This window comes from Melanerpes formicivorus, unplaced genomic scaffold (genome assembly GCF_026170545.1).
Source record: "Melanerpes formicivorus ecotype bairdi unplaced genomic scaffold, bMelFor1.0.p_v2 SCAF_103, whole genome shotgun sequence".
Classification (NCBI taxonomy): Eukaryota; Metazoa; Chordata; class Aves; order Piciformes; family Picidae; genus Melanerpes; species Melanerpes formicivorus.
In genome coordinates, this window is record NW_027142455.1 from 975,462 (window position 1) to 997,921 (window position 22,460).

At 59.0% G+C, this 22,460-nt stretch overlaps 1 protein-coding gene across 2 annotated transcripts in view; it reads left to right on the forward strand.

The window, feature by feature from the left end:
- The first annotated feature begins 3,876 nt into the window (after nucleotides 1-3,876).
- The window catches only part of KMT5B (lysine methyltransferase 5B), a 49,051-nt gene continuing 30,467 nt past the window's right edge, over nucleotides 3,877-22,460 (forward strand). Inside the window, exons 1-3 of one of the 2 annotated variants that reach the window (XM_068166664.1) lie at nucleotides 3,877-4,017; nucleotides 16,222-16,467; nucleotides 17,216-17,363. In XM_068166664.1, the coding sequence (XP_068022765.1) occupies nucleotides 16,308-16,467; nucleotides 17,216-17,363 (308 nt within the window). In that variant the 5' untranslated portion in view covers nucleotides 3,877-4,017; nucleotides 16,222-16,307. Of the gene's footprint in view, nucleotides 4,018-4,098; nucleotides 4,772-16,221; nucleotides 16,468-17,215; nucleotides 17,364-22,460 lie in introns of those variants that run through there. The other variant, XM_068166663.1, reaches the window with a different exon arrangement.

The following is a 22,460-nucleotide window of genomic DNA, read 5'->3' on the forward strand; positions in this document are numbered from 1 at the left end:
CTGGGGACAGCAGAGCTGGAGGCAGGACTGGAGGTGAGGTCTGAGCAGAGCAGAGCCCAGGGGCAGAATCCCCTCTGCTGCCCTGCTGCCCACCCTGCTCTGGCTGCAGCCCAGGATCAAGCCCAGGATCTAAGGTTCCCCCCAGAGTCTTCTCCAGACTGAAGAACTCTTTACTAATTAATCAGAAAACAATTTCTAACTTGTGCTATCTGAGACCTTTCCCCTCCTGGTGAGGCTCAAGCCTGGCATGCTGCTGTTCACTTAGGAAGGGAAGCTGATGTTGAAGCCACCTCCGAGTCCTTCACAACACCAAAGACAAGAAGCTTCTGAAATGCCACTTGGCTGGAGCGATCACCCTGTGCCTGCTGGCTTCCAGAACCAAACCCAGGCACTCAAGAGTTGCTGCAGATCGAGTGAGTGATGTACTGTTGATTAACTTGATTCCTGAAGCACCCCAGCCTTGTTTGCTCACGCCAGTTTCCCCTCTTACAGGGCAGTGACTGAAAGCCCTGCAGTGGGTCAGCAACCCCAGCTGTGAGGACACTGGGAGCAGGGATTGCTTTTCCTTTAACTTTCATGATTGTTACCAGAAGAGCAGAGGAAAGAAGCTTCAGATCCTGCAGAAAGCCCCAAACCATCACATCCCTTCAGAGGTGCCCAAGGCTTTTGCCAAGGGGGGGATGAGCACAGGGGGGCTGTGGCCACTGTTTCAACCACATGAAGGACTCAGCAGACATTGCTGGAGCTCTGGAGAACTCTTGTTCCTGTTAGGACTGAGGCTGGCAACTTCCAGCTTAGAATCATGGAATGGGAGGGGTTGGAAGGGACCTCTGGAGATCATCCAGTCCAAGCCCCTGCCAGAGCAGGGTCACCCAGAAACACATCCAGGTGGGTTTGGAAAGTCTCCAGAGAAGGAGACTCCACCACCCCACCTCGTGTCAGCCTGATCCAGGGCTCCAGCACACTCACACTAAAGAGGTTTCTCCTCAGGTTGAGGTGGGACCTCCTGGGGTGCAGCTTTGTGGTAGGTTGAAGTCTCCCCCCAGCATTACCTTTGCCAGACCAACTCAGCTGGAAGCAAATGAAGCTGCATTGACAAGCAGGAACTCCAATGGGATGCACTGAATGTGTACAGAGTACACAGGAGGTACAACATCATACAGGCATTTACAATGAGCCAACAACACAACCCCCCCTGGGAACCCAGGGGAAGCCTTTCCCCTGCCCCCCCTTAACCCCCTGTCCCAAGAGAGAAAGGAGCAGAGAGAGAGCAGTGGGTGAGACCTAACCAAACAGCTCAGCCAAGGCCAGCCAGAAGCAGATTAATCTCTCCTGAGGGAAGCAGAACAGCAGAGATCAGGAAAGAAGAGGAGAGCATTGGTATGGTGCAGCTCATCTTGTTATAGAAATGCATCCAATGGATTTCTTCAGCCTTACCTTTTCTCTCCCTCTTCACCCCCAGCAGTGATTTGTTTGTATTTTTCCACTACTCTTCTCAAAATCTGTAACTAAATTTTAAAGGCATAGCCTAAACCCCCCACAAGCTTGTACCCCTTGCCCTGCCCCAGGACAGCACTGCCCAGAGCCTGGCCCCTCCCTGCCCCCCACCCCTCAGGGATTTACAGACATTGCTCAGATCCCTCTCAGCCTTCTCCTCTGCAGGCTCTCAGCCCCAGGGCTCAGCCTTCCCTCCTCACACAGCTGCTCCAGGCCCTTCAGCATCCTCACAGCCTCCCCTGGACTCTCTCCAGCAGTTCCCTGTCCCTCCTGAGCTGGGGAGCCCAGCACTGAACACAGTGCTTCAGACATGGCCTCACCAGGGCACATCTGGGGGTGAGAACCTTCCTTGACCTGAAACATGGAAGCTTCTGACATGGCTGCAGCAATCTGGCCCATCTGTCAAACAAAATCCAAACATCACCAAGATTACAAGTGTCACTGCTTGTGATGCTGCTGAGAGGCCATTGGGCTTTGAAGTAAAGCTTCTGGAGTTCTGCAAGTTGGCTGTGAAAGTCCTTTCAGTTGATGTCCTCATCATAACAAGGACATGAAAATGTTGGAGCAAATCCAGAGGAGGCCACAAGGATGCTGCCAGGGCTGGAGCAGCTCTGCTGGGAGCACAGGCTGAGGGAGCTGGGGCTGTGCAGCCTGCAGAGGAGAAGGCTCCAGGGGCACCTCAGAGCTGCTGCCAGGAGCTGAAGGGATCCTGCAGGAAGGCTGCAGAGAGACTTCTGCTGAGGGGGTCTGGAGCCAGGCCAAGGGGGAATGGTTTGGAGCTGAGGCAGAGCAGGGTTAGAGTGGAGCTGAGGAAGAAGCTCTGCAGTGTGAGGCTGGGGAGACTCTGGCACAGGCTGCCCAGGGAGGCTGTGGCTGCCTCCTGCCTGGAGGTGTCCAGGGCCAGGCTGGATGAGGCCCTGAGCAGCCTGTGCTGGTGGGAGGTGTCCCTGCCAGGGCAGGGGGGTGGAGGAGATGATCTCTGAGGTCCCTTCCAACCTGAGCCATTCCGAGTGAATCTGGGTTAGCCGCAGGGTGTGCAGCCCCTCAGCTTCAGAGGCAAGTTCTTGTTACCCAGGCACCGTGACACAACCCGCGGGGCAGCTTGGTTTGCTGGGGCTCATCCCACGGGCAGGACTGGAGCACAACTCCACTTCCATCCTCTGTCACTTAACGCCTTGGGCACCTTTCTGCGAGTGACAGCCAGGATGTGGCAGTGCTGGGGCGTGACAAGCCCTGGCAAACCTCTTCCCCTTCCACCAGGCTTCATGGACACCTTTAAACAAACGAGAGCAATCTCCAGGGCTCCGGGAAAGTTACAAGAGCCAAGGCGGTGCTCGGGGGCAGCTCGCCGGCTGCCCTGCGCCCGGCACGACAGCGGGCAGGCGGCAGAGGCCAACAACAGGCACTCCGCACACAAAGGAACTCCTCAACTTCCAGCAGAAAGACGTCTGCCCCCCGGTTCCCCCTCCCGCACAGCCAGGAGCGGCCCCGGGCCGCGGCGGCAGCAGGGGCAGGGATGCGGCTCGGGCAGCAGGGGCAGGGATGCGGCTCGGGCAGCAGGGGCAGGGATGCGGCTCGGGCAGCAGGGGCAGGGATGCGGCTCGGGCAGCAGGGGCAGGGATGCGGCTCGGGCAGCAGGGGCAGGGATGCGGCTCGGGCAGCAGGGGCAGGGATGCGGCTCGGGCAGCAGGGGCAGGGATGCGGCTCGGGCAGCAGGGGCAGGGATGCGGCTCGGGCAGCAGGGGCAGGGATGCGGCTCGGGCAGCAGGGGCAGGGATGCGGCTCGGGCAGCAGGGGCAGGGATGCGGCTCGGGCAGCAGGGGCAGGGATGCGGCTCGGGCAGCAGGGGCAGGGATGCGGCTCGGGCAGCAGGGGCAGGGATGCGGCTCCCGGGCGCCCCGAGCCGGCCCCGCGCCTGCCCCGGCGCCGCCCCCGCCCCGCAGCCTCCGCCGCGCCCCGACCCTTTTGTTCGGAGCGGCCCAGGAAGGGCCCAGCGCTGCCCGGCGCCTCCGGCCGCGCCCGCCGCCAGCGCGGGTGGGGGTCTGCCGGCGCAGGGCTGGGCGAGGGGCCCGGCGCAGCTCCCGCACCGCCCCAGCCCCTCCGGGCCGCGGGGGCCATTTTTAAATGGCTCTGTCGGGCGGCAGCGGGGGAAACAGGTGCCGGAAGCCGGGCGCTCTCCACAGCATCAAGGGCTGCCGCGCCCGTCCCCTCCGGCGGGGCAGGGCCCGCCGCCGCCGCCCCACGGCCGCCGGACCGTACGCCCACGGGCGCGACCGGGACGCGACCGCCGACCGCCCCCGCGGCGGGGAGGCCTCGCATTTAAAGGGCAGCTCCGAGCGGAGGGATCCCTTCACCGTCCCAGCTGGCCGGAACTTCTTCCCGGACACACGGCCGGGCATCCCGAGCCGTGCTGTAGCCGGGACCTTGTTTTCTCTCCGCGAAATCCCTCCGCGGCGGCCAAGCGACGCGCTGAGCGGCGATGGGAACTGCGAACAGCGCTGTCTCTCCTCCGCCGACCAGGTGCGGAGGCTGGCGGACGAGCGGGCTGCCGCTGCGCCGCCCGGTGTGAAACGGCGGTAGGGAGGAGGCGGGGAGCGGCGCAGGTTTGGGGGGGGCGGGCGGAGGTTGCCGTCGAATGGTGTATCCTTCCGCGGCGGCGGGCGTAAGGCAGCCCCTGTCCGCCGTGTCCCTCCGCCGCCGGCAGCGCAGGGGCAGGCGGTGTCTTCCCGGACGGGGCGAGGAGGTCGCGGGCTTCGCTGGGAAGAGGGAGAAGAAACTTCAGAGTGCGGCGGCCGGCGCAGCGGCCCGCCTGGCTCGACAGGCAGGCGGAAAGAGGGCTCCCCGCAGAGAAGAAGGAGAAGGAGGGGAAAGCGGCGGCGGCCGATCCTCGCCGCCGCCCCACGGGGTCTCTGCGAGGGAGCCCGGGGGACTCTTTCTCGCGGGGCTTGGCGGAGGGATCTCTCGGAGGCTCTGCCGTCCCCTCCCCCGTGCGCCGCTCGCCCCTCGGCGCCGCCATCTTGGATTTTAATCCGCCATTTTTTTTCCTCCCCCCACTCGGAATTATTTTTTATGACTATCGCTGCTTTTTTCCCCCCGCCTTAGTTTTTCTTTCTCCTCCGCCCCTTCCTCGCTCAGTTTTCGCTTCCTTTCCCTCCGCCGTCTTCCTCCCTTCGTTGTTTTTCCTTTGCTCCTCGCTCCCTTCCCGTGGATGATTCATTTTCCAGCGGCGGCGGCTGGGGCAGCGCGGTGGAGCCAGCGCGGAGGGCAGCCGGAGGTGAGTGCGGGGAGGGCAGGCGGGAGGCGAGTGCGGGGCGCGCGCCTCGGGCCCCGCGAGCAGGGAGCGGCGCGGGGGAGGCGCCGGGGGCCGCCTGTCAGCGGGGCGGGGGCGGCCGGGCGCTGCGCCGCGGGGCTGCGGGGGGACGCGCGGGGCCGTGCCCGGGGGCCTGCCCCGGAGCCTCGGCCCGGAGCCTCTCTCTCTCCGTCGCCCGCCGGGCCGGCGGTGCCCGGGGCCTCCGGCTTCCCCGCACCGCTCCGGGCGGGGCGAGGCCGGCGCTGACAGCGGAGCCCGGCGCCGGGGGCCGGGGGGGCACCGGCGGCCCCCCGGAGACAGAGGGGAAGGCTGCAGGCGGCAGGGGGAGCCGGGGGCTGCGCCGGGGCCGGGGCGGCGGCGGCAGGCGACCCCTAGGGGGCAGCACTGGGCCGGGAGGTAGCTCCGCCCGGCCCGGCTGAGCTCGGCTGGGTTCGGCTGAGCTCGGCTGGGTTCGGCCCGGCTCGGCCCTTCCGCCGGCCGCTGGGGCTGTGCCCGCGGGGGCTGTGCCCGCGGGGGCGCGCGGGGGGCCGCGGGGGCGGGGCGGGAGCGGCCGGGGGGCAGCGGTCCCGGCGGCATCCTCGGTGCGAGCCCGGCCGGGGCCGGGGCCGCCGGGTGAAACGCCTCCTGCCTGGCCCTTGGGCGGCTTTACAGCGGGAAATAGGCGTCTGCAGGGAGCGCAGAGCGCAGCTGGGCCCCGCAGCGGCACCTGCCGCTGTGAACCCGCGTTATGTAACGCACCTGACCGGGCTTGATCGGGGAGGCAGGCAGGCAGGGTGCCTGGGGTTTGGTCTGGGATGGGGCAGGCAGGGTGCCTGGGGTTTGGTCTGGGATGGGGCAGGCAGGGTGCCTGGGGTTTGGTCTGGGATGGGGCAGGCAGGCAGGGTGCCTGGGGTTTGGTCTGGGGGGGCAGGCAGGGTGCCTGGGGTTTGGTCTGGGATGGGGCAGGCAGGCAGGGTGCCTGGGGTTTGGTCTGGGATGGGGCAGGCAGGCAGGGTGCCTGGGGTTTGGTCTGGGGGGGCAGGCAGGGTGCCTGGGGTTTGGTCTGGGATGGGGCAGGCAGGGTGCCTGGGGTTTGGTCTGGGATGGGGCAGGCAGGGTGCCTGGGGTTTGGTCTGGGATGGGGCAGGCAGGGTGCCTGGGGTTTGGTCTGGGATGGGGCAGGCAGGCAGGGTGCCTGGGGTTTGGTCTGGGGGGGCAGGCAGGGTGCCTGGGGTTTGGTCTGGGATGGGGCAGGCAGGCAGGGTGCCTGGGGTTTGGTCTGGGATGGGGCAGGCAGGCAGGGTGCCTGGGGTTTGGTCTGGGGGGGCAGGCAGGGTGCCTGGGGTTTGGTCTGGGATGGGGCAGGCAGGGTGCCTGGGGTTTGGTCTGGGATGGGGCAGGCAGGGTGCCTGGGGTTTGGTCTGGGATGGGGCAGGCAGGGTGCCTGGGGTTTGGTCTGGGATGGGGCAGGCAGGCAGGGTGCCTGGGGTTTGGTCTGGGGGGGCAGGCAGGGTGCCTGGGGTTTGGTCTGGGATGGGGCAGGCAGGCAGGGTGCCTGGGGTTTGGTCTGGGATGGGGCAGGCAGGCAGGGTGCCTGGGGTTTGGTCTGGGATGGGGCAGGCAGGCAGGGTGCCTGGGGTTTGGTCTGGGATGGGGCAGGCAGGGTGCCTGGGGTTTGGTCTGGGATGGGGCAGGCAGGGTGCCTGGGGTTTGGTCTGGGATGGGGGGGGGCAGGCAGGGTGCCTGGGGTCTGGTCTGGGATGGGGCAGGCAGGGTGCCTGGGGTTTGGTCTGGGGGGGCAGGCAGGGTGCCTGGGGTCTGGTCTGGGATGGGGCAGGCAGGGCGCCTGGGGTTTGGTCTGGGATGGGGCAGGCAGGCAGGGTGCCTGGGGTTTGGTCTGGGGGGGGGCAGGCAGGCAGGGTGCCTGGGGTTTGGTCTGGGGGGGGGGCAGGCAGGCAGGGTGCCTGGGGTTTGGTCTGGGATGGGGGGGGGGCAGGCAGGGTGCCTGGGGTTTGGTCTGGGATGGGGGGGGGGCAGGCAGGGTGCCTGGGGTTTGGTCTGGGATGGGGCAGGCAGGCAGGGTGCCTGGGGTTTGGTCTGGGATGGGGCAGGCAGGGTGCCTGGGGTTTGGTCTGGGATGGGGGGGGGCAGGCAGGGTGCCTGGGGTTTGGTCTGGGATGGGGCAGGCAGGCAGGGTGCCTGGGGTTTGGTCTGGGATGGGGCAGGCAGGCAGGGTGCCTGGGGTTTGGTTTGGGGGGGCAGGCAGGGTGCCTGGGGCTGGCTGTGTCCCAGGCAGTATGGGGATCTGAGGTGTGTAGCTTGCTGTAGTTGCTGGGGGGTTGCTCTGGGCAGCCCACAGGAGGTGGCAGTCTGATCAGAGTGTTTGGTGGTGTGGCTGTAAATGCCCCGTGGGAGGCTTCCATCGGTGGGGGTACAATGCACTCCAGAACAAGCTCAGAGAGCCAGGTCCTGTTCCCACCCTCTGAGCCCCATGGCTGGGGCTGTGTCCTTTCTGTTTCCATTCCACATGAACTTCTGCCCTGAATTCTCTAAGCCTCCTTTGCGAGTGACACTGGGTGAGGAAACTACAGCTTAGCTGAGTGAGAACAGGGAGTTGTGCTGCTTAATTAGAGCCTCACAGACATCAGCATCTCTGCTTTATCCCCTTGGAGCTCACCAAGACTGAGACCTCCTTAAAGTGGTTTCCCCTCGTGCCTGTTGGTGCTGCTGAAGGGGGGAGGTGTCCTCCCGTGCCCGGTGGCAGGGGCAGGCAGGGCTCCTGAGCGCTTCCTGAGCTCTGGCACTGCTCTCTCCCAGCAGGACTACAACTCCCAGCGTCCTTCCCTCTGCAGACAGCCTCAGACCGCTGCCCAGGCTCCCACAGTGGGTGCCAGGTGCCACACTGCTGTGCCCAGCAGGGGCCAGAGCTGCAGTGTGAGAGGGCAGAGCGTTTGGGAGCAGCCCCAGCTGCAGTGCTCCTGACCCCTGCCCTCCCATGCATCCTCTCCTAGCGTGCCTGAAGCCAGCAAGGTTCAGGCTGGGCCCCTGACTTGGTCCCCACTTGGCTCTGCAGTTGTGTTGGCACAGAGAGGAGGCATGGAGGTGGGTGAGGGCAGGGGGGGCAGCAGGGCTGCTTTGGTGCCAGGCTAGTTTGAGGGCTTCACTGGGCTGCGGTGGTGCTCTTTGTGCCAGCCAGGTTGGGCTGCCCTCAGCTGCCTGGGAAGCCTGTACCTTACTCAGCTGAGCTGCCACAGCAGTGTCACAGGATGGGAGGGGTGGGAAGGGACCTCTGAAAAGTGAGTCTGTGCCCCTGCCAGGGCAGGGCACACAGGGACACATCCAGGTGGGTCTGGAAAGTCTCCAGAGAAGGAAACTCCACAACCTCTCTGGGCAGGCTGCTCCAGGGCCCTGCCACCCTCAGGGTACAGCAGTATCTTCCCCTGTTCAGGTGGAACCTCCCAGGCTCAAGCTTGTGCTCATTACCTCTTGTTCCTGTCACTTGGGCCCACTGAGAAGAGTCTGGCCTCAGCTCCCTAACATCCACCCCTTAGATATCTGTAAGTCTTCCTGAGTTCCCCCCCAGCCCCCTCCTCTCCAGGCTAAGCAGCCCCAGCTCGTTCAGCCTCTCCCCACAGCAGCCTGCTCTGCAGCTCAGTGGCCCTGCACTTGTCCTCCTTGAACTGGGGTGCCCACAACTGGACACAGCACTGCAAGCTGGCCCTTCTCCTTCCCTCTTTGGTGCTGCTGCTCCAGCCCTGCATCCCCTCTTTGCTGAACCTGCTCAGCACCCTCAGCCAGCAGGACAGTCACCTGCTTCCCCACTTGCTGGGTTAATGAGCTGGAGTTGAGTGATGCAGAGGTCAGCTGAGCCTCAGAGTTGGGGAAAACAACTGTGTGAGCTGGCAGCAAACTTCTGGCTTGTCTGTGCCAAAGTGCTGGGCAGGGAGGAGTTGCTGCAGTGACTTGGGGAGGTCATGCAGCCTTCAGGGTGCTTTGCTCAGTGGTTATTCCCCTACACCCAGAGAAGGCACCTAGCTCAGGGGCTGGAGTGGGGAGAAGGGTAGGAGCTGCTGAAGCACCTCTGTCTGTGTATCCCCTCTCTGCCACCCATATCCTGGGACACTCCTCTGCCTGACTGGTACAGTCACTGCAGGACAACTGGCACAGGAGAAAGTGGGGGGGCACAGACAGAGCTGGGGGGAATTGGAGCCTGGATCCCTGTGAGCTCCCACAGCTGGCATCCTGTGCTGCAGCTCTGCTGCCCCTGTGAAGGGTCTTGACACAGCCCTGCAGCCTCCCACCTGCTGCTTTTAGGCTGTGTCCAGCTCTGCACTGATCTTATTCTGGGCTGGGGAGACACAGCTGGGGGGCTGGGGAGACACAGCTGGGGGGCTGGGGAGACACAGCTGGGGGGCTGGGGAGACACAGCTGGGGGGCTGGGGAGACACAGCTGGGGGGCTGGTGACACCTGCCAGGCTGTGCAGCCACCCAACAGGCTCTGGACAGGCTGAGAGCTGGCTGCAGGCAAACCTCATGAAGGTCAATAAGGACAAGTGCAGGGTCCAGCATCTGGGGAGGAGTAACAGCAGGGACCAGCACAGGCCAGGGGCTGCCCTGATGGAGAGCAGCTCCATGGAGAAGGACCTTGGAGTGCAGGGGGGCAGCAAGTTCTGCATGGGACAGCAATGTGTCCTGGGGGCCAAGGGAGACAGTGGGGTCCTGGGGTGCAGCAAGAGAAGTGTGGCCAGCAGGGCTGGGCAGGTTCTGCTGCCCCTCTGCTCTGCCCTGCTCAGACCACAGCTGCAATCCTGTGCCCAGTGCTGGGCTCCCCAGCTCCAGAGAGACACAGACCTGCTGGGGAGAGCCCAAGGGAGAGCCAGGAGGATGCTTAGGAGACTTGAGCATCTCCCCTGGGAAGAGAGACTGAGAGCCCTGGGGCTGTTCAGCCTGGAGAGGAGAAGGCTGAGAGGGATCTGATCAATGCCTATCAGTATCTGAGGGGTGGGGGGCAAGGGGAGGGGGCCAAGCTGGTTTGGGTGGTGCACAGTAATGAGACAAGGAACAGCAGCTACAAGCTTGAATGGAGAAGGTTTCAGCTCAACAGGAGGAGAAACTTCTTTGGTGTGAGGGTGCCAGAGCCTGGAGCAGGCTCCCATGGTGGTTGTGGAGTCTCTGTCTCTGGAGACTTTCCAGCCCCACCAGGCTGTGTTCCTGGGTGACCTGCCCTGGGGGCCCCTGCTCTGGCAGGATGATCTCTCATGTGCTGTGGTACTGGGCACTCGAACCCCACTGATTTGTGGTGTTTCTTACCCTGCTTTAATTTACTGAAGCAGCTCATCCCAGGGGGAAGAGGAAGTCCCAGGTGGCTGGGAAGCATCTGCCGGGGTGGGACTGAGGCAGACCTTCCTGGGTGGCTTTTGTCCTGCTGAGGAACTGCAGCCTCCACTCCCCAGTCCTTAAAGTCCTGTGGGAATATCCAATCCTTCCTTAAGTTGTAACTTGGACTACAGCAATTGTGGGGAAGTAAACTCCCCAATACCTTCTTTCTGTGGCTGCAAAGGCTCCCATCCCTGGCTCTGCTGCTTGTCAGCTGGAGAGGAGAAGGCTGAGAGGGATCTGATCAATGTCTATCAATATCTGAGGGGTGGGGGGCAAGGGGAGGGGGCCAAGCTCTTGTAGTGTCCCATGGCACACTGAGTTCCTGTTCCAAGGGACAGTTCAGTGGCTTCACACCCCTTGTGAGCCACTCTGTGCCTCCCTTTCCTCTCTGGCTGAGAAGTTCCTGTCTGAGGTGTCAGAAACAGAGATCAGATGTGGGGCTGCTCTGAGTAGCTCCTTAAAGCTGTGCAGGTGTTCATGCAGCTCTGGTTTTACTCAGTCTTCAGTATTCTTAGAAACCTGAACACTTCAGGGGTGAGTGGTGGTGGCTGTGGCTCAGGCAGGGTGGCTGGAGTGAGATCACTTGCAGCCTGCAGATCCTACAAGGAAAACTGGCTGTGGAGTTGTTCTCTGCTCCCTGGATCCATGAGTCACAGCATGGTTGGGTTGGAAGGGCCCTGGGCAGGGACACCTCCCACCAGCACAGGCTGCTCAAGGCCTCATCCAGCCTGGCCCTGAACCCCTCCAGGCAGGAGGCAGCCACAGCCTCCCTGGGCAGCCTGTGCCAGAGTCTCCCTAGCCTCACTCTCAACAATTTCTTCCTCCTCTCCACTCTCAATCTCCTCTCTCCCAGCTCAAAGCCATTGTCCAGAGTCCCTCCCCAGGTCTCCTGGAGCCCTTCAGGCACTGCAAGGCTGCTCTGAGGTCTCCCTGCAGCCTTCTCCTCTCCAGGCTGCACAGCCCCAGCTCTCCCAGCCTGGCCCCACAGGGGAGGTTCTGCAGCCTCTGCTCACCTTGGTGGCCTCCTCTGGAGCCTCTCCAGCAGCTCCAGGTCCTCCTTGTGCTGGGGGCCCAGAGCTGGAGGCAGTGCTGCAGGTGGGGGCTGAGCAGAGCAGAGCAGAGGGGCAGAATCCCCTCCCTGTGCTGCTGCTCTCCCTGCTCTGGCTGCAGCTCAGCACTCAGCTGGCTCTGGGCTGCCAGGGACCACTGCTGGCTCCTGGGGAGTTTGTCACTGCCTGACAGCCCCAAATTCAGAGCTGTGTTGCTTCTTTCTTTTCCAGGGCTTGCAGTAACACAGCACAGACCTTTTCTGCTGCTGGCAGTGGTTTGCCCAGGCAAGTTGAGCCTGTGGTCATTGGGTCTCTTGTGTCCTGTCTTTGCTTTGGCCACTGCCTCTCGGGGGAAGGCTTTTTGCAGCTGGAGTGAATTTCAAAAGCAACCAAGCCAAAATGGTTTAGGAATTGGGTTCTTAAGCAGCTGTCTGGGAGGCTCTGAGTGCCTGTGTGCTGGAGGCTATGGGGAGCAGAGGAGGATCCCACCTCTGGGGAATGCTGGTGGGCCTGGTGTCTGTGTCCTGGGGAGGGAGGAACAGGATCCACTGCCTCTGAGCAGAAGCTGTCCCTGTCTGCCAAGTTGGAAATCCTTTTATGCAAAAACCTCTGGGAGACTAAAACACTGCTTGGATTTCTCATGCCTGCTGGGGGGTGTGGTTATAGTTTAGGGCTTTGGGCAGCTTCCCCCTGCCAACAAGGCTTTTAGGAATTGATAGATCTCCCAGGGAAGGGCCCAGACCCTGGGAGGCTCAAGCAGCTGTTGAGATCCATTGGGACAGCCTCAGAACTTCTTGACTCAACCTCATGCTGCAAAGTGTAGTAAATGCAGTGAAAGGTCTGAGGCTTTCTGTATTTATCACAGAATCACCAAGGTTGGAAGAGACCTCAAGGCTCAGCAAATCCACCCTGGCACCACAGACCTCATGACTGAACCATGGCACCAAGTGCCACATCCAATCCCCTCTGGAACACCTCCAGGGATGGGGACTCCACCACCTCCCTGGGCAGCACATCCCAATGGCTAACAACTCTCTCAGTGAAGAACTTTCTCCTCACCTCCAGCCTAAACCTCCCCTGACACAGCTTGAGACTGTGTCCTCTTGTTCTGGTGCTGGCTGCCTGGGAGAAGAGCCCAACCCCCACCCGGCTACAACCTCCCTGCAGGGAGTTGGAGAGAGCAAGAAGGTCTCCCCTGAGCCTCCTCTTCTCCAGGCTAAGCAACCCCAGCTCCCTCAGCCTCTCCCAGGGCTGTGCTCCAGGCCTCTCCCCAGCCTCCTAGCCCTTATGTGAAGCAGATCTGGTGCTGCCCCTGGCTTGGGGGCCCCTGTGGTGGCAGCTTTGGTGGTGTGTATGCTTCACTGGTGCTTGGTGCTGCCAGGGGGTACAGGTGTGAGAGATTTGGGTAACTGAAACTCCACTTCTGTTTTCCTTTGGTGCCAGAGGCCTGTGGCAGGAATTTGTGTGGAGGTGTCAGCATACTCCCAGCTTGCCTTGCCTGGGGAGGGAGATGGTGGTCATGTGGTCATCTCTTCCTGTGCTCCTTGTGTTCCTGAAGGACTCCTGAGCAGGAGTCTGGTGTAGGAAGAGCCCGGAGAGCCAATCCTGTCTGAAGCTGTAGCAGAGGTCACATGGCAGTGATCACACAGGCTGGCTCTTACCCTCCTTGGGTTCTCTGTCACATCAGCAGCTCTGATCCTTCCTGGGCAAGGAATCCTGCCTGTTGGTTTTGTCTCTGACACCATTTCTTGCAGGCAGTGTTTATGTCTGGGGAGGAGGAGCGGAGGCTGAAGCAGCACACTTGCAGAGCTCAGGTTGCTGTTTGCCTGCTCCTAGGAAATAGAAGGCAGCAGTAGGTGGAGACAAAGGCTTTGCTTGTTAGGCTGCCAGACTCAGATAATGATTTTTCACAGTGCTTGCTAGACATAGAATCACAGAAGGGAGGGTTTGGAAAGGACCTCCAGAGATCATCCCAGAGATCACCAGATTCAATCCCCCTGCCGGAGCGGGGTCACCCCAGGCAGCTCACACAGGATTAGGGTCAGGGGTTCAGGGGGGTCTTGAAGATCTCCAGAGCAGGAGACTCCACAGCCTCTCTGGGCAGCCTGCTCCAGGGCTCCAGCACCCTCACAGTGAAAAAGCTTTTGGTCCTGTTGAGCTAGAGCCTCCTGGGGTTGAGTTTGCATCCGTTGCTCATGGGCCTGTCACTGGGTGCTGCTGAAAAGAGCCTGGCTGCATCCTCCTGGCAGGCACCCCTCAGATGTTTGTGGACATGGATGAGGTCCCCTCTCAGCCCTCTCTTCTCCAGACTAAGCAGCCTCAGGTCTCTCAGACTTTTCTTGTAGGAGAGAGGTTCCAGTCCCTTCATCATCCTCAGCACTAAGTGATTTTGTTCATTATTTAATCTTGCTCAGGAGGACTTTTGTTGGCATCTGTGTCAATCTATTGTGCAGCAGAAGCAAACAGCTTTCCTAATGCTTGGTGTTCTTTGGCTCTTCTGTGGCCACATTCCCTCTGTGCTTGGCTGTTGTGCTTCCCCTGCCCTCACTGTGTGTGTGTCAGCTCAGGTAGTCCTCACCCTCCCCAGACTGCTGTCAGGGAAGAGCAGCTCCCTTTGTGCAGAGCTGCCCTTTGTGCAGAGCTGAGGGTGCAGCTGCCATGCCTGCTAGATGGGAGAGACCCCATGGATTGAATGAGTTCCCTCCAGCTGTGGCAGACCAGTGCTCATCAGCAGCTGGACTTCAAGGTGGGCTTCCTGTACCTGCACTGCTCTGAACTGCAGCAGACCCCAAAGTGCAGCTCAGTCCTGCCTCACAGAGACCAAAAGGCTGAGTTCAGGGCAGGCTTCTCAGGTAGCTTTTGGTTCTAATGCTCTGTTACCTGTCATCAGACTAGAGAGTGGGGTCAGTTAGAGTGTGTAGAGGTGTAAAGTGAATTGAAAGAGGGAAGTTTAAGAGCAAGTCTGTTCTGCAGGGTAGTGCAGGTAGGATGGGTGGCTGCTGGGAAGGAGGTTGAGGTGGGATGCTTAACAAAAGAGCCTTGGGGGTTTTGCTCTTTGTTTGGTCATTTCCTTTTAAATGTGTGTTAGCAGATAAGCTCTGGCAGGGGGAAAAAAGGCCTTGAGTTGTCTGGGCAAGATTGCCAAGGGGGTTTTGAGGTACTGTGTAAAAATATCTGCTGCTGTGGGTAGCTAAAGGCCACAAATGGAGTTTCCCCCAGCAAATTTGAAGTGTGAGCTTTGTTCCCTGAATGCTCTGTTTGGTGACTTGCTGAAGGACTCAGCACAGAGAGCAACTTTTGCAGTCAGCTGCTTGGCTGCAGCTCAGAGGGCTGTGTCCACCCTTGCTGGTGCAGCACAATTGTCATTTAAACCTTCAGATTTTGTGGTCCTGAGGTCCAAGCTGTCCCTTCTGTCATGGACAGCAAGAAAAGTCCTTGCCCAATGAAATGATCTCTATTTGTTTTGTTTATAGTGAGGCAGGAGCTCAGGCAGCTGCTCCTCAGGGTGATTGGTACACTTGTGGATACCTTTACTGTCCTGAGCCAGCCTGTAGAGCTTCTAAAGCCTGCCAGCTTCTGGGTGACAGTTTTAGGAAGAGGTTTGAGGCAATCCACCTCTGAAGTCATACAATCACACAATGGGTTGGAAGGGACCTCAAAGTTCAGCCAATTCCAAGCCCCTGCCATGGGCAGGGACACCTCCCACCAGCACAGGCTGCTCAAGGCCTCATCCAGCCTGGCCTTCAACACCTCCAGGCAGGAGGCAGCCACAGCCTCCCTGGGCAGCCTGCTCCACTCTCTCTCCACACACACTGGAAAGAATCTCTTCCCAACCTCCAGTCTCAGTCTCCCCTCTTCCAGTTTAACTCTCTCTCATCCTAGCACCACAAGCCCTTGTAAGTCACTTGTCTCTACTCTTCCACTTCCTCCCTCCTCTGCACTTTGTAGCTTAGTTGCTAAGCAGCTGCCAGCAGAGTTTCTGTAGCTGTCAGCAGCTGGACCACACAGGTGTCTAAGAAGACTCCTGTCTTGCCCTAGTCCCACCTGCTGACAAGCAGCATTTCCCCAGAAGCCCTGCTTGTGGAGCCTGTGGGTAGTGTGGCTTGGGAGATGCTGTTAGCTGCTGGGAGCAGAGCAGCAGCACCTGCTTAGATCCCAGGGGGAAGCCAAGGCACAAGATGTCTGTTCAGGAGGAAGCAGCAAGGAGAAGGGTGAATGCAGACCAAGGGACTGAGTTGTTAGTGCATCAGTGCAGCTGTAAAGCAATGCTGTAGGTCAGTGTCAGACTGCTCCCTGTGAGGCAGCCAGAGTGAGAGCAGGAGGAGCTTCCTTAGAGTGATTCCTGCTGCAGGCAAACTCCAGCATCTGCTCTGCTGGGCAGCTGTGTGCTGTAGGAGTTCAGCTGTCCTTGTGACCCCCACTTGCTACTGGCCCTCTGAGCTGGAGGTGTTGTGAGTGGCTTTGTGGGACACAGGAAAAGTAGTGCTTTGGGTCCTCACTGAGGGCTTTTGGAACTCTTGAGTTTCCAGTAAGGATTTGGCATCTTTCCCCCAGCCCCATCCCACACCAACAGTTTCCTGGTGGTTCCTTCTTGCTCTTTCCAACTGTTTGGGGTATTTGCTGCAGAGTTCCAAATAGGTTACAGCTTTTATTTGTGAGGAGAGAGTCTTACCTGTGTGTGTTTGGAGTCACACAGCAGGGTGTGGGTTTGGCCTGCTGTCTGTCCAGGCTCTGCAGCTCTGGGTCCAGTTAAGCTTTTACAGCTGAGCTCTCCCCAGCAGTTGGTCTCCTTTGGAACTGGGTCTCCCCCATGCAGCTGGGAGTTGTAGGCCAGCCCTTCACCTGTGGGTATCTCCACTTGCAGCAGTGCCAGTGCTAACCAGCTGTTTTTCTTTCTTCCCAAGGCAACTACAGGTCACCACCTTTCCTCCTCTCTCCTTGTGGCTCTCATCTGTCTCAGGAGCAGCTCCCCAGTCAGGGCTAATCACCTTTCTGTTTTGCTTCCAGGAGGAATCGGAACCAAAATTATTCATCCACTTCTCCAAGCCTTCTGAAAAGTGACTAAATGCAACTGAGTCAGACTGTCTGTGGGAATGAAGTGGCTGGGAGAATCCAAGAACATGGTGGTGAATGGCAGGAGAAGTGGAAACAAGTCATCTAATGACCATGGCCAGAGTCAGAGCAAGCTGCAGCACGTGGGGAAGGAGAACCCCAAGGCTGGCAAAAACGGAGTGGAGAGAAGATCAAGCAGATGTACGTACAGGGGGGTGTGGCTCAGCTGGCAGGCTGCAGGCCAGGCTGCTGGCTGCTCCCAAGGCAGGAGGAGGTCTGCACTCAGCAGGAGCATTAGTGTGTGCTTGTTGGTCTTGCATGTGTGAGCTCACTTCAGGAGCACAGATCCCTCCGGATCAGTTGACGAGCAAAGTGAGAGTACCTGGGGGTAGAGGAGTTCTCTGCTGGTGCCAGCAGAAAGTGCATGGTTAGTACCCCAGGAGAGCCCATGGATGAGGTCTGACCAGAATTACTCAGCCAGCTTGTAGTGAGTGCAGACCCTGCTCTGGATGGAGTCACATCCATCAGGAGTCACTATGGGATGGATTTAAGGGAGGTGGAGCTTGGGCTTCTCTCCCGGCCTGGGATGAAGGACTGAATCCAGAGTCCTTTGTGCAAATGTTGGGAAAGGCAGGTTTGACATTTGCCTGGCTTCATTATGTTTGTAGGTCAGAAATTTTAGAGGCAGAGGTGCTAAAGATTCTTGGGGAGGAGAAGAAAGAAGGAAACCAAACCACTCAGAGCCCCCCCAAACTGTGCTCTGAACCCCACTGGCCGCTCCGTAAGCGAACAGCAGAGGGAAGCCTCACTTGGGCTCCCGCTCCTCCAGGTGGATCAGGAAGATGATGGCATGTGTCTTCCCTCCAGCTGCTGGCTGGCTGCCCCTGAGCCCTGCTGGGCTTTGTGGCTCTCCCCCCAGGGTCTCTAATCCATGCTCTCTTGTTCGCAGGTAGCGGTGCTTCGGGCTTCGAGGGTCAGAGTCGCTATGTGCCTTCCTCGGGGATGTCTGCCAAGGAGCTCTGTGAGAACGATGACCTAGCAACTAGCTTGGTTCTTGATCCCTATTTAGGTTTTCAGACACACAAAATGAATACTAGGTAACTTGGTTTTCTTTTTCTGGAAAGTAACTGCCTCTTTGGGAGCTGATGTAAGCAGGGCAGGCTGGGGGGGTCCTGCCCCCTCCTGGAAGCAGTCTGAGACAGTGGCAATTTGTCAGTAGCTTCCAGCCTGGGAGTGGTGCTGCACAGGAGGCTGGTGCCTGGAACTCGGTGCCAGCACATGCTTGTGCTGTGGAACAGGTTGTCAATAGACCTGTTGAGAGATCCATTCCTAGCCCAGAGCTGCTGCTCATCACTTTGGAGCCATCAGCCATTTGAAGTGCTTCAAAGACAGAAGGTAGTGCTGGGGACTTGGCTGATTTTTCACCTGCTTGGTGCTTTGGTTTTTAACTTCCTTCTGACAGCACAAGAAAGATGTAGTTCTCCAGACTAAGCAACCTCAGGTCCCTCAGCTGCTCCTCCCCAGCCCTGTTCTCCAAACCCTCCCTCAGCTTTGTTACCTTTCCCCGGCCCTGCTCCAGCCCTCAATGTCCTTGTGGGAGTGAAGAGCCCAAAACTGAAGCAGTACTCCAGGTGTGGCCTCACCAGTGCCTGGTACAGGGCTGCCATCCCTGCCCTGCTCCTGCTGCCCACACCATTGCTGCTCCAGGCCAAGCTGCTGGTGGCCTTCTTGTCCACCTGGGCACACCCTGGCTCACTTTCAGCTGCTGTCAACCAGCACCCCCAGGCAGTTTCCAGCCACTCTGCCCCCAGCCTTCAAGGGGTTGCTGTGACCCAGATGCAGCACCCAGCACTTAGCCTTGTTGAACCTCATACAGCTGACCTCAGCCTGGCCAGATCCCTTTGCAGAGCCTTCCTACCCTCCAGCAGATCAGCAACCCTGCCTGATTTAGTGTCATCTACAAACTTTGTGAGGGTGCCTCCATCCCCTCATCCAGGTCACTGATCAAATTATTAAAGAGAACTGGCCCAGTCCTGAGCCCCGGGCAGCACCACTGGTGACCAGCCTCCAGCTGCAATTAACTCCCTTCCCCACCCCTCCCTGGGCCTGGCCATCAGCCAGTTCTTAACTCAGCAAAGCCTCCACCCATCCAAGCCATGAGCAGCCAGGGGTTCCAGGAGGCTGCTGTGTAGAATGCCTTGCTGAAGCACAGGTAAGCACCATCCACATCCTGTCCCTCACTGAGCAGGTCACCTTGCTGTGCAGCAGTAAGAGCTGGGGTTTCCAGGCAGGGCACCAAGGGAAACAGGCTGCTCAGCCCTCCAGGCTGTTGTTCTGGCTCTCTTTGAAGAGGAGTCTGCCTGTGCAGCATGGGCACAGGAGCAGCACATCAGTGAAGGAGGCTTCTGGTGGTGTGACAGCTGCAGCAGCGCCTGCTGCTGGTGTCGTGGAGCAGAAGTGCTTGCTGCTACCACCTGGCAGCCTGGGGTGCAGGGGAAGGTGCTGCAGGGTAACTGCAAGCCTCACCCCAAAGAGTGTTGGTTTTGTTGGAGAGTGCCACATCCATCTTTAAGAGGAATGCCTGAGTTCTTCCTGTGCCCTCCTGCCTTGGTTCCACTATCAGGCTGTGCCCAGGACAGTGGCTTGGTTGATGCCCTCCTGGGCTTTGTGTTTCCAGCAGTTCATGCAGCTGGAGCTCCATGCTGAGCTGTCTGAGTTGCATGGATGGGAGTCTGCAGGTCAGTTGTTAGGCCTTCAACTAGGAGTCACTGTCTAATGGTTAGAGAAGCTACCTTCTTCAAAGTTGTTTTCTGCTGATAGCTTTTCAACACCCAGAGTCCCTTTCTCGTTGCTAAGCTGAGCCAGCAGGCTGCACAAACTCTGTCTCGATGGTGATACTACCCACAGTAGTAGGGGTGGGAGGGGACCTCCAGAGATCAGCCAGTCCAACCCCCTGCCAAAGTAAGGGCACCCAGGGCAGGGCACCCAGGAACACAGCCAGGGTGGATTTGAAACCCTTCAGAGCAAGAGACTCCACAACCTCTCTGGCAGCCTGCTCCAGGCCTCCAGCAGCCTCACACCAAAGAAGTTTCTCCTCATGTTGAAGTGGAACCTCCTGGGTTCTAGCTTACCTCCACTGCTCCTTGTCCTATTACTGGATGCCACTGAGAAGAGCCTGGCCCCTTCCTCCTGACCCCAAGTCCTCAGCTATTGATAGACATTGATCACTTTTTCCCTCTCAGCCTTCTCTTCTGCAGACTCAACAGCCCCAGGGCTCTCAGCCTTTCTTCATAGGAGAGATGTTCCAGTCCCTTAATCATCATAGCCTCTCTTGGACTCTATCCAGCAGCTCCCTGTCTGGGCAGCCCAAAACTGGACACAGTATTGCAGGTGTGGTCTCAGCAGGGCAGAGTAGAGGGGAGGAGAACCTCCCTAGATCTGCTGGCCACACTTTGACTAATGCACTCCTCAGACTTGGGCTCTGCTACAGGCAGCCCTCAAGCTCAGTGGTTAGGAATCCTGGAGCACTGTGGGAAGTACTTAGGGTGAGGCTTTCAGCCTCTACCAGAACCATCACCTGGCCTCTTCAGCAGCATCCTGTTGAGAGAGAGTTTCTGTTCTTGCAGTGAATGAAAACAAAGCCATCAGCAGAGTCCTTGTTGACCTTTTGGCTGCAGGGCTGCCACCTGCTGCTTACTGTGGCTGTGATGCTTAGATCATCTTCCTCCCATCTACTAAGCTGTGGATTTTCTAGGGCTCCTGAGATCTGTAACTGTTGTCTGGCCTTCAGGGGAGGGGCAGGGGCAGCAAATGGGCAAAGACTCCAAGTGGCAGCTGCCAGCAGCCAGGTGGATGGCTGGAGTGGAGGGAAAGCTTGGCAGCCTGTGCTGGCATATCTGCCTCAGCCTCATGAAGTGATGAGAGTCCCATTGTTTGGGCATGGAGGTGCAAGCAAGTATCTTCTGTGGTTCCTTCTGGTTTGGTTGGAGATGTGCTGTGGCTGTGCCCCCATCCTGCTTTGCTGGGGGAAGCACAGGAGAGGTTTTTATCTCTGCAGCCAGTAGCCCACTGCAAGCAGATGAAGCAGTTTTGCTTCACCTAACTTCAGAGGCCAAGTCTCTGGTTTTGTTTCTCCTGAGTGTCTTCTGTGTAAGGCCTTTCTGAGCAGCATTCCTTCCTTTGGGGGAAGGATTTGGAAAGCCCTCTTGTGTTGCCAGAATGTACTGGTGAGAGGAAACCAATCCTCATGGCAGTCAGTGAAGTGCCTGCATTCTTGGTGGAACAGCCTTGTTTGCTGTCTTCTGAGTGAGTGAGTGAGTGAGTGAGCCTGCAGCAGAGTGGTGACAGGAACAGGGTTGGTCTTTCCCTTTTCCCTGGAGGCAGAACTCTAAATCCCTGCAGCCTGTGAATGCCCTCTGCCTTGGGAGCTGGGCTGTTGGCTCTGTAAGCTGGCCTGTCAGGAACATCTGGCAGAGCTGAAGGCTGCTTCTCAGAAGATGCCAGCTGAATCCCCCAGTGTCTCTGCCCAGTGTTCTGAGGTACCTTCTTGTCACCAAGATTTTGATGGGTGCCATGAAATGGAGCTATGGAAATGTCTTTTTTTTGCCTCTTCTGTGCTTTGCAGGAGGCAGCAAGTCATTGTCAGAGCTTCTGGCCTGCTCTGCAAGCCCTGTGGTCATTCCTTCATTTGCTTGATAGCTCTGGACAGAACAGCAGCTTGGCAGCTGAGAAAGAGGCCAAAGCTCGTGTCAGGAAGTGCAATCTTCTCAAGCACAGCAGTTCCAAGAGCTTTTGGTGCTCCTTGTGCAAATCCTGTTTTATCAGCCCTTTGTTTGTTCAGTGGCAAAGGCTTTCTGCTTGGGAGATGCACTGTCTCACATGCCTGGCCTTTTTGTCAGAAGAAATCAGATTTTGCAGGCTGTTGCTTCCTGGGCTGAAGGCTGCCTGGCAGCAGAGCTGCACAGTGACCCCTGTAAGGAGCCAGGTGAGCTCTGGCTGCTCTTCCTGTCCTGGAGGCTGTGCTTGGGACATCTGTACAACAGCACTTCCCCTCCTACTTGCAGCTCCCAGGAGACCTTCTGGTGGCCTTCCAGCATCTGAAGGGGGCTACAGGAAAGCTGGGGAGGGACTTCTGAGGGTGTCAGGGAGTGATGGGACTGGGAGGGATGGAACAAAGCTAGAAATGGGTAGCATCAGATTGGCTGTGAGGAGGAAGTTGTTCCCCAGGAGGGTGGTGAGAGCCTGGCACAGGTTGCCCAGGGAGGTGGTGGAAGCCTCCTGCCTGGAGGTGTTCAAGGCCTTGAGCAAGCTGTGCTGGTGGGAGGTGTCCCAGCCTATGGCAGGGGGTTGGAACTGGATGATCCTTGGGGTCCCTTCCAGCCCTAACAATTCTGTGCCTCTAGGTTTCTGTGGTGCTCCCTGGCTGAGCACTGGCTGGTGAGGCTCTGAGCCCCTCCTCACCATCCTGCACACCAGTGTGTTGGGTTTGTGTCTGGAGCCAGGCTGCTGATCACACTGCTGCTTTTAGCACTCACCACTGCTTCCTGCTTCCCAAAGCACCAGCAGCATCCTAGGGAGTTCTGAGAGCACTTCAGTGGCTTTCCAAGTCTGCAAGTGCTTCAGGAAGTCAAATGCAGTGTAGTGTGCCTGGGCAAATCAGGCTGGCTCCTGGCTCCCAGTGAAGGTACAAACTGCTGTGCACTGCTGGCTTGTCTGCTGAGGTGAGAGTGAAGGCCCAAGCTGGAAGAGTGTTTTCCTTAGCAAACATCAGGTGTCTGGGGAGCTGCTTTCTGTCAGCACTGCACCAAGAGCATTCCTCTGTGTGTGACAGGGGTTGTCCTCTCTTGTCCCTTGGAGTCACTGTGGTGTGCACTAAGGACACAAAAGGCAAAGCAGTTCCATGTCAGCCTGGTGAAGAGAAGGCTGTGAGGAGACCTGAGCACAGCCTTGCAGTGCCTGAAGGGCTCCAGGAGAGCTGGGGAGGGACTCTGGACAAGGGCTGGGAGTGCCAGGCTGAGGAACAATGGCTTTGAGCTGGGAGAGAGGAGACTGAGAGTGGAGAGGAGGAAGAAATTGTTGAGAGTGAGGCTGGGGAGACTCTGGCACAGGCTGCCCAGGGAGGCTGTGGCTGCCTCCTGCCTGGAGGGGTTCAGGACCAGGCTGGATGAGGTCTTGAGCAGCCTGTGCTGGTGGGA